The sequence below is a fragment of the Lolium rigidum genome, chromosome 1 (genome assembly GCF_022539505.1).
Source record: "Lolium rigidum isolate FL_2022 chromosome 1, APGP_CSIRO_Lrig_0.1, whole genome shotgun sequence".
NCBI classification, from domain to species: domain Eukaryota; kingdom Viridiplantae; phylum Streptophyta; class Magnoliopsida; order Poales; family Poaceae; genus Lolium; species Lolium rigidum.
This window is the reverse complement of record NC_061508.1, coordinates 326,995,541-327,006,679: the sequence shown is the minus strand read 5'-3', so window position 1 is coordinate 327,006,679 and position 11,139 is coordinate 326,995,541. Positions and strand designations below refer to the sequence as shown.

General features: G+C 43.4%; 1 protein-coding gene across 1 annotated transcript; it reads left to right on the top strand.

Annotated features, from left to right (window-relative positions):
• Nucleotides 1–2,451: 2,451 nt before the first annotated feature.
• LOC124684336 (phospholipase D Z-like) lies at nucleotides 2,452–7,027 on the top strand. The gene is made up of 7 exons (XM_047218671.1): nucleotides 2,452–2,623; nucleotides 3,125–3,329; nucleotides 3,682–3,883; nucleotides 4,016–4,209; nucleotides 4,505–4,658; nucleotides 5,102–5,266; nucleotides 6,175–7,027. The coding sequence occupies exons 1-7, from the start codon at nucleotides 2,452–2,454 to the stop codon at nucleotides 6,619–6,621; spliced, it is 1,539 nt and encodes a 512-aa protein (XP_047074627.1). The 3' UTR covers nucleotides 6,622–7,027.
• Nucleotides 7,028–11,139: the final 4,112 nt, after the last annotated feature.

Genomic DNA, 11,139 nt, shown 5'->3' with positions numbered 1-11,139 from the left:
GAATTTTGACTTTTTTTTGTAAAAAAAGTTTGAAAATGGTAAAACCGCATTAACTTTTGCATACGACGTCGGAAAAAAACGTATAATATATCAAAATCATCGTGGGAAAAATTTACAGCCGAATTCACCCGGGTTTACCCGGTTAGCCAATTTTTAGATTCTCAAAATTCCAAATGAAAATATGAAAGCAGGAAGATTTTAGGTATTTTCCAAAAATTTAGAATTTTATATATTTTTAGTTTTTTTAAAATTAATAATTATAAGATTTTTTGAATCCTAGAACATTACTATTACTTTTAGCAAATTATAAGATTTTCAAATTTTCAGGGTTTAGGTTTGCAAAAAAAATATTAAAAATTCAAAAAATAATTAAAAATAATATAAATTAAAAAAGTTAATCTTATTTATTTATTCAACATTATTATTACATCATTACTTTTATTTATTAAAAAAATTATTTGCAATACAAATAATAAAGAAGTGTGACATCGACCAACATGTTAATAGGATTGATATGATACTACTATCAACAACATGCGCGCGAAGCACTTGGAAGTGGGACGGAAAGGAACTCGGAAGTTAAGCGTGCTAGTGTTGGAGTAGTGTGAGGATGGGTGACCAACCGGGAAGTTTGACCACGGGTAAGTAATTTAACTAGAGATTAAGTGTAGTTAGAGAATAATGAAAATATTAGAAATTCTGGAAAAAAAAGAGGGAGTGAAAAATAATTAGAAAAAAATGGATAAAAAAATTAAACGAAATAGCCTTTAGTACAACCGGTACCAAAGGTCTCCAGCCCCGCGGGCTCCTCCGTGCCCACGTGGAGGCACCTTTAGTACCGGTTCGTAAGGAACCGGTACTAAAAGTGGGAGGCTTTAGTACCGGATCTTTAGTACCGGTTTCAAAACCGGTACTAAAGGTCCTTTGAAACCGGTACTAAAGGAGGGTTTCTCTACTAGTGCTTCGTGCGTGACTGCATAACCTTCACAAATACCCATTACATCTGAAGCCGGTTTGGACTTGTCTTGGAGAGTAGCGTATCAACCCAATGGGTCGCATAATCCGTTCATGACTTGGCCCTGTTAACTGCTGGTCATGCAAAATACTTGCAGTAGTTAAACAAAATACCAAATGATTAGCTCGATCACACCATTAGATTAATTTGGCAGATTATACGAATCAGCTAGCCAAATTACACCATCAACACGTTGAGATTCGTTTGTAGCAATGTTGCACAACCCTCGCAACATCGCCTCCCCTACTAGCAGTAGCACGCGATCTCGCTTTTCCGCACCGTCGGCGGCCATGATTCTGGTGTGGCGCAAGAGGTGCTGCAGGGGCACCGACACGGTCGACCTTTGGGCTGGTGGAGGTTGACAGCTGGCCCCTTAGGGTACAAGACGATGCAGTGGGGATCGACGGTGACGCCCTTGGGGCAAAGAGCAGCAGCATCTCGGGGCACATGCCGCCGTGATGTAGGTCAGCGGCCCCTTCAACACCCGCACCCCCGCCCGAGTAATGCTACGTCTACGGATAGAATTTACAAAAATTTCTTATGGGCACAGCGGAAGAGCAGTCTGGTTAGTACGTGCTTTGAAATTTCAGCAAAGGGAAAAATCTGCACCAACCACCCTTCTACACGTCAGCCCGTAATTACAGTTCTTAGCAATCTTTCCGTAAGTCCAGCATTACCGCCCCCGCCCCATCCAGCGATGTGTGGCTCCAATAGGCGGTGATCGATGGCGATGGTGGCGGTGCTATGTGGGCACGGTGGTGGTGCTGCATTGGGAACGGAGGTGTGCGCGGTGGTCTTTCTCGACCCCATGGAGGAAGACGATGTGGTGCTTCGTTGACTCACGGGATAAGAAGGTGGGCAAGCCCCTCGTTGGGACACATGTCATGCCCTGGCCTAGGAGGATGAGTTGCATCCAATGATGGCCAACCCGAAAGTTGCTCACCCCGCAGACTCCGGAGGAATCTAATCATTTTTCTTATCGATTTTTGGAATCTAATCATTTTCCTTATCAATTTCGGTCAACAATTGGTAGTACAGTTCTTCTTAAAGAACAATTGGTACGGGCAATCAAACTTATTCCAAAAATGATAATCAGTCAACTATTGGATGCCCGATGTGCTCGAAGAATATTCTCACCGGCATGCGGCGTTCAAAAACAGAGTACTAAATAATCCTGCCACAGTGAGAAAAAGAGTACTCCGTACAAAATTACGGCGGAAGAAACGAGATCCGGCATTTTCGGATTCAAACAGGGCTGAACACACGTGAATGCGAACAAAAATATTTCAAATCGTCTGCGAGGAAATACACCAAAATAACATGTATAAAATCCTGCCAAGATGACTTCTTCAACCCTCCTCCGATATTCATTGACATCCACTCTGCCGTCGCCACAGCTCAGTCCACGCCGCCGCCGGCCTGCCGCACGAGGAGCCATGGCTCCTCTAACTCGCCGCCGCCTCCTAGTCGTCGTCGTCCTCCTCTCCGTCCTCGCCGTTGCCGCTCTGCCAGCGGCGGCCGCAGCAACCTCGTGCAGGGCGTGGCTGGTGCAGTCCATCCCCACCGACATGCCCCACCTCCGCCGCGTCCCGGGGGTCCTCTCCACAGGTACCCCCTCCGTCGTCTGTGATATCGAGCGATGGAGAGAACGCGTTACGTTTGATTTACTTCAGCTGTCCGTCTGCAACCGTGTTAACCTGGGAATGGAGATGTGGTCTGCTGAAGGGGGGAAAATATGATATCTTTTGAGTGTGCTCGGTTGATTTACAGAGGTTGTGTGGTTGATAATTTGAGATTATATATGAAAACAATGGAGATGTAGTTCTTGTCGGAAGATGTAGTTCTTCTGTGCCTCTTCTAGTCTTCTGTTGCGCATTTGCTGGTGCCTCGTGTAGCCGTGTAGGGATATCGATTTTCTAGAACTGATGGATAGTCCACACTTCGACAGTAAACAATCGTCAGCCGTATCCATATCCATGGTTATTTTGGTTGCTGTTGGTTTTGATGCTAGATTTCTTGCATGTGTGTCTTGTTTATTTTTGGGAGTGAATCATGTGCATCTTTATTTACATAGGATTTTCTGAACTCTGATCTCCTGCTGATCCGCAGCGGACGTGCTCCAGTGGCTCTCAGGGAATGCGACGAAGAACCTGGATATCCTTGCGCAGTACTGGCAGTTACTAGCGCAGCCAAAGAACCCAAAATCAGGGGACTACGGGTTCTCCGAGAGTGACATGGCAAGATTTGGGGCCGAACAGGGGCTCCAGGTTTACAAGGCACTGGAGAATGCTGCAGATCGTAAGGTCAAAATCAGGCAAGGGTTGATATCAATATTTGTAGTGTTAACCGGAGTACCAGACTATTATCCTTACAATGATTTCTTCGTCGTAGGAAGTTACCTTTAAACATTGTGTTGTTGCAGAGGCCGGGTTTGCTTGGTATTAACTTTATATTAATCAACATACTGCCCATTATAGAAAGAAAAAACTACTCTACATGACAGTGATAATACACATATGGCACTTTGCAGTCAAATGCTAAAGTCGGTCAGGCAAAAATAGTTAGATAACAACAAGAAGTGAATTTATAATGTACACAAGTATTTCCCATAATTGTATGTATAGGAGACTTATTTCTCATGTTAACAAACGTAGCATCTTTTTCAGGATTGTGCAGCACTCTGGATTTGCACCTGAATTCGACCAAGAGAGCGCTGATCTCGCTGCAGGAAGACCAAATGTTCAGAATGCAACCTTGCTTTTTGAGGATTGGTGGGGATCTGGCGTTCTGCATGCAAAAGTATGGATATCCGACAAAAAAGATTTGTATATTGGATCTGCAAACAATGATTGGAAGTCCCTCACCCAGGTATATATGAAAGCTAAATTATCCTATATCCTTGTGGTGTTATTATATTATTGTAGTTTCCGAAGTAGTGCTGTATAAATAAATTTGTGAAGGGGAAGTGTTTAATACTAGTTGTGGTTTTTTTTGTTGCAGGTGAAGGAGCTTGGGATTTATTTTACTAGTTGTCCACAGATAGCAAAAACTGTTGAAGTATATTTTCAAAATCTTTGGACACTTTCAACGCTGAATTCAACCACTTACACTAAAGTTGCCTTGGATAAGCAGTGGCAGACTTCTAGAAAAGTGCCATGCTGGTCGCATTTCCTACAACCAAAAGATAGATGCAGGTTTGTATCCTTCTCTGTAATTAAGGAACAAGCACCTAAATGACAATGCATTATCTATAATTTGTCGATGTTTTGGTCAAGGTGCTGACAACATTTAGCCCTGTTCCTTTTATCGTCACTGTTTATGTAAGGTGCATAATTTTGTTTGATGTTAAAAGGATGTAATAATTGCTATTATTTACTTGAAGCCATGTTCTCGTTTCATAAATTTGTCAAAACAATATTAGTAGGCATAAATACTCTAATTCTTGGACCCAGTTTTCCTGAATTTAATAATGGAAATTTCTCCCATCAGGTCACCACTGCCCCTTTCTGTCGATGTCCCATATGTGGATGGCTATCCATCACTTGCCAATCCTAAACTGCTTGATGTTTTAATCGAAACCCCTGGGCTCAAGAGTTCCAATAAAGAACACTACTTCAGCTATCTTTCGTTTGCTCCACCTGAGGTAATGTCACGTATTGTCCTTTTTCTGAAGAAAAAGAAAATAACTTTTGAGTTTTTACCACAAGGTGTGACCTGTCAAATGTGGACAGTAGTATTATAGTATTAGCTGGTACAGTTTTCAGTCAGTTGGTGCTGTAATAGCCAATCATCTAGCGCACAGCCAGTCAGACATACACTAATTTCTAGTGGCCTTTACATTTTCAAAATTTGTTTTCTTTGGCATTGTCTATGTTCTAAGGCAGAAAACTAGAATATCTGCTTCAGCAATTGATAAGTCTGTCAAATATTTATTCCAAGCTGTGTGATTCATTTGTTAATGATCCATTTCCAGATCACATGGCCTTTTACAATACTGTCTTATTTGGTACTGCAATTGTGCAAGGAATAGTCTAGTAAGTTGTAACACACCCCGTGGTGTTGATTCATCGTGTTCATGTTTTGCAGCTGTCATTTGACAAGTTCCAGGCAGATGAGCAAGGTTGGGTTGACACCATCAAATCTGTCAATTCTGGGGGAATGGTGCGGATAAATACTATGGATTGGCTTGGACAGTCGCAATATGCTCCTCAAACTGTGTTCTGGCCATCGTTGTCATCAGCTATATCTGAGGTATTCAAGTTGGCTTTATGTTCGATTTTTCTGGCAAACACTTAAACAATTGGTTATTGGTATCACTTTCTCTAAGAATATTCTCATTGTAATATGCCATAGACATATCAATACTCAACTGTATCATTTGACTAGTATTTTACTCGGAGAAAACAAGACGGGTTGTCAGTGTTAGGAGGGGGGCCCTGTTCATGTTTCAGTAGAATTGGCATACTATATGGTCCTATGTAGACTGCAAGGAAATTTGATTTGCAGCATTAGAATATATAGATAACCTAAGATTTAGTTAAAAGAACGTTCTAAAATATTATGTGTCAAGGAAATATTGGTTTATCATGGTCCCATCGATGTAAAATGGGTGTATGAGAGCTCAAATAGGACCATTAGTTAACATATAGGTTACAAAATGTTAGAAATTCCTAAGAAAATGAACAGTTATGCACAAAAGTTGACCGTATCCTAGGTTAAACCTATGAAATTTCCCGCTCTCTAGTGTGCGCTACCAACTCACGACGTCTCCACCCATTCCCTGAACTTCCCTTCAGTTTCAGGCGGGCCTCAGCTGTTATTTCTGTTGGCCTCGTGGCCCCTGTACCTAACCCCCTTGCAGCCATTAAGGCTGTCACTGCCTTTTAAACGCGGCTGTCAGCTATGCTGCAAATATCCAGGTGGTGCACCATCATGACCACATGAGCACCACAATCAGTACTATCCAGTTGGCAATTTCACCATAACTGCAGCATCACGGTTGCTAACACCAGAACTTTGTGGAATTTTATCTTGCTACATCAGTCTATTTAAGCAGCCTACTGACCTTTAGTTCTTTTTCAAAATTTCCCATTTCGTTTTATCTCTATTCATTAACATTGAATTCATCTACTAATTAAAGATAAATTGACCATTGGTAGGTAATAATCTCCAAGAACGCAACTGTGAGGATCCTTGTCGCCTACTGGACACACTTCATCCCGAACACCGAAAACTACCTGAAGAGCCTCCTATACTCAAACATCCTCTGCGCATCCTCCAAGTACAACCACTGCGGTGGCAAGGTCGAGATCAGGTACTACGTGGTTCCTGGGTACAACTCTACCGGGCCCGCGTTGTCCCAGGGCGCCGCGACAGGGAACCTTTACCCCGACTTCACCCGGGTGAACCACGGCAAGTACGCCGTCAGCGACACGAGGGCCAACATCGGCACCAGCAACCTCATCTGGGACTACTTCTACACCACAGCCGGGGTGAGCTTTGGGACGTACAACCCCTCCATCGTCTCGCAGCTGCAAGATGTGTTTGATGCGGACTGGGATTCTCCGTATACTGTACCGGTTAAACCTCTGCAGGCATCGGTGTAGGATCAGGCGATGATATCGTTTCGATCTTTTCTGAACCTGCTGTCAGTAAAGCACATCGGGGGAGTGGATTGGGGAGTTTTAAAATAACATTGATACTACAAGCGGGAACTACACGCAACATTTTTTCTCGAGAACCTCCAAAGACAGGGGAGTTCTTGCAATGCATAGAGAAGAACTAACTGGCGCAGTTCACAACGAAAGCTGGGACGAAGAAGTGGGGGATGACTCTGACAATGAGCAAGCGTCCTGAGGGGGCGTCGCTGTTCCTCGTCCTGTGAAGCATTTATGTTTGTTTTGTTTCCTGTAGAGAGAATAAGTCAGTGCATCGATGATTGTAATCCCGAAATGTAAATATAGATGTATCTTGCACTGCCTACAATTTCTTTGGTTTGCTTCACTTCATTTATTTGTTTGTTTTTCAGTGGGCACAGCTGTAATCGCGAATTGGCGATCGTGTGCAGCTTTACGCCAATTTGGTGAGCTCATTGTAACGAAACCGACTGCCCATTGTGATGCATGTTGGAGGGGGAAAGATACACCTGTGCGTGTGTTTCATCAGTGCCGTTTTGGCGTGTCAAGGACTATGGAAGTGGAAGATACACATACACCTTTTGCAAATCATTGGTGAGGAAGGTTGGTTAGCCAAGAAGGTTTCCAGACCAGAGCATAAATAACAGTCCCGATCTCAGGTGAGCAGTGAGAGAGACACGTCCCAGATCGCACGTTGGGTTGTCCGGCCATCTCCGTGTTGTGGTGGTCACGGCTCTGTGCCTCTGTGTCTGTTCGCCTGCCTGCCACCATAACCTCCGTAACCACCTCCAACAACTCGGGTTTTATGGGATTCACGTGATCAGGAGGAAAACCGCGATCTGTACGTGCCGGCGACGGCGACGGGGGCTACGAATCACTCGTCAGTCTGCACTTGTGCTGAATGTTATGAGGTTTTGCACGCACGAGTGGCACACTGTCACGAGAATGCACGTTGAGAGGTCCACGAATCCCAGCGAGGTTTTGCGTACTATGCTTGGAGACTTGGAGTTGGAGAGGCCACGTACTCATCAGTGGGCAATGAATGTTGTTGTGAACGTTGAACCCAACGTCGGACTCGTCAGTGTCAGTCGGCTGGCCTGTACTTGCATTGTGCTCTCAACAGCCAGGCTTGCTTCGTGTACGTGCAGGTAGGTAGGTCGGTCTCCAGGGTTGTTAGGATTGGCAAAATCTGACAGAACTGACCTTTGTTGTTAATTACTAGTAATTCACAAAGGTCAGATCGTGAAATATTTTCATCCAGAGTTTATTTTATGAATTAGTTAGCAACAAAGGTCTCGTCGAGAGTTCATTTTGTGAATCAGTTAGCAACAAAGGTTAGTTCCGTCGGTTTTTCCATTGGGATAAGGGGTTCTTTCTTTCTGGGAGGTTATTTATAAACTAGAACTTGATGAGAGTGGATTTTTTAGGCCAAGCTAGATGTACCTCATCTTTTTTCAAATCCAAAAACAGCATTTTAAAGCTTTAAAAAACTAGATGTAGAGAATGTTGTCTTCTAACAACGTGCAAAATTTAAACTCGAGATGCCTTATATTCAGCTCTCGACGAGACCTTTGTTGCTAACTGATTCACAAAATAAATTCTCGGCGAAAATATTTCACGATCTGACTTTGTGAATTAGTTAACAACAAAGGTCAGTTATGTCGATTTTTCCATTGGGATCAAGGGTTCTTTCTTTCCGGAAGGTGATTTATAAACATAGAATTTGATGCGATTAGATTTTTTAGGCCAAGCTATATGTACCTCATCTTTTTTCAAATCCAAAAAAAAACATTTTAAAGCGGAAATACTCTATTTTAAAGCTTCAAAAAAAAACTAGATGTAGAGAATGTTGTCTTCTAACAACGTGCAAAATTAAACTCGAGATACCTTATATTCAGGGTTACACAAAAACAATAAAATCTGATAAATTTTAGGTTTAAAAATTCACCAATATAGATGTCAGATTTTCTCTTTTGTCCACAACCCGAATATAAGGCATTTCAAGTTGAAAATTTACAGGTTGGTAGAACACAACATTCTTGTGTGCCACTACTAGATTTAATTTCAGATTTTATTTGAAATTCTAAAATTCCATTCAGAAAACAAGCTAGCTACATCTGTCATTTCCAGAAAATGGAAGAATTTAGATGCTCGATTTTCTTTTTTGCAGCCCCGAATATAGGTGTTTCTGGTTAAAATATTACATGTTGATAGAACAAAGCATTGTCTACATTCAAATTTAATTTCAGTTTTTTCAAAAAACTTAAGATGCTGCTTTCGAAATTTCCAAGAAACGAGCTACACTTAGCAGATTTGCAGAAAATCTAGTACTTCATATCAGTAGCACTCAGAAGCGGGCCATCCCCCCCAACCGCTCCCCCCATCGCTACAGTAGGGCCGGGCTCCCCCGAGCCTCGGAGGTGATACGTCTCAAACGTACCTATAATTTTTTATGATCTATGCTTGTTTTACACCAATTCATATATGTTTTGTTTACACTTCGTTGCACTTTTACATGATTTCCGACACTTACCAATTAACAAGATGCCAGAGTGTCAGTTCCATATTTTCTGCTTTTTTTTTATTTCAGAAAAGTTGTACAGGAAATATTCTCGGAATTGGACGAAACAAAAGCCGAAGTCAATATTCTACCGAAACGAAGACGAAGTCCAGAGGGGGTCGAAGAGGCGCAGCAGGGCGCCGAAACCACCCCTAGGCGCAGCCTGGACCTGGCCCACGCCTAGGGTAGGTGTGGGGCCACCAGGCACCCTACCGACCTAAATCATCCGCCTATTTATACATCTTCTCGGGGAAACCCTGGATACTCGAGTCTCCAGCCACGAAAAGTTCCATCGGGGCTGCCATCGCAGAACCCATCTCGAGGGGTTCTGAAGCTCTTCCCGGCACCCTGCCGGAGGAGGAAATCATCGCCGAAGGTATCTAAATCGCCATGCCCGCCTTCGAAGTGATGCGTGAGTAGTTCATCCTCTCACTATGGGTCCATAGAACTAGCTAAATGGTTGTCTTCTCCACTTTGTGCTTCATGTATAGATCTAGTGAGCTGCCCTACATGATTAAGATCATCTTTATGTAATCCTATATGTTGCGTTTGTTGGGATTCGATTAATATTGTATACTATGTTGAGATTGATTATATATTCATATCATATGTTATTTGTGATCTTGCATGCTCTCCGTTGCTAGTAGAAACTCTGACCAAGTAGACACTTGTGACTCCAAGAGGGGGTACTTGTGCTCGATAGTAGGTTCATGCATCTAGTTTTCTGGGAGAGTGACATTTAACTTCTAAGATTGTAGATATGTTGTTGCTACTAGGGAGAAAACAACAATGTTTTATCCGATGGTAATTCTATTGTTTACTTTACACACATTGCTTAATGCGATAGTCTGTTGCTTGCAACTTAATACTGAAAGGGGTTCGAACGATAACCTGAAGGTGGATTATTAGTCATAGACGCAGTTGGATTACGGTCTATGTATTATGTTGTAATGTCCATATCAAATCTCATAGTAATCAATTGTCATGTATGGTCGATATTCTATCAATTGCCCAGCTGTAATTTGTTCACCAACATGCTATTTATCTTTATGGAGAGACACCTCTAGTGAACTGTGGACCCCGGTACTATTTCCTTTACTGATAAATTCAACTGCAATCCTGTTCTGTTACTTTCTGCAGACATCTCTTTCCACTCGATACATCTAATCCTTTGTGTTTAGCAAACCGATGAGATTGACAATCTCACTGCAAGTTGGGGCAAAGTATTTTGGTTGTGTTGTGTGCAGGTTCCACGTTGTTGCTGACGCCGGTAGGTGCGCCCTGCCACTAGTCAGCTAGCAGTACCTTCAGAAGTCACTCCTTTCTCCTACTGGTCGATTAAAACTCGGTTTCGTACTGAGGAAAAACTTGCTGATGTGCTCATCACACCTTCCTCTTGGGGTTTCCCAACCGCTTCCACAACAACGCTCAGCAAGATTGTCCGGCGCCATCACATGAGCACCATCAGGAGGTGGCAAAGGAGTGGCGCCGGAGTAGATATAGGGTTTAGGGTAGCTAGGTTTGTTGGCCATGTGCCAGTAGTGGGATTTTTTGCTCCGTAGTTGGAGACGAGCGACAGATCTCGGTGCCCAGATCTTGCTGGCTTTAGGGCTTTTCCTTCCCTTTGTCGATGCTCCGATGGTCGGAGCTGGCGGTGGAGAGGGAAACCACCCGTGCCCCTGAATAAATCAGTGGTTGTGGGCCACTTTTTGGTGCTTGGGTGTGGTGCTCATCCATTCTTGTTGGACGGCCGAGGTGGCAAGGAGGAAGAACGGTGCGACGCCACCCACCCGCAAAGCCTTTGCGGTCGGCCATGGTGGCGAGGAGAGGCGGAGCTGGTCCTTGGTGGCCTTGGCGTCCAGGAGTGGCTTTTGTCCCCCGGAGACGGGGGTGGTTGGTGCGGAGCAGTGGAGAAGACATGCCTTGGC

Excerpts from the sequence above, each read along its gene's own strand:
- LOC124684336 (XM_047218671.1), top strand. The coding sequence starts at position 2,452 with ATGGCTCCTCTAACTCGCCGCCGCCTCCTAGTCGTCGTCGTCCTCCTC. Across the intron at positions 2,624-3,124 it reads CCCGGGGGTCCTCTCCACAG|CGGACGTGCTCCAGTGGCTC; the intron begins GTACCCCCTCCG and ends GCTGATCCGCAG. Across the intron at positions 5,267-6,174 it reads TGTCATCAGCTATATCTGAG|GTAATAATCTCCAAGAACGC; the intron begins GTATTCAAGTTG and ends GACCATTGGTAG.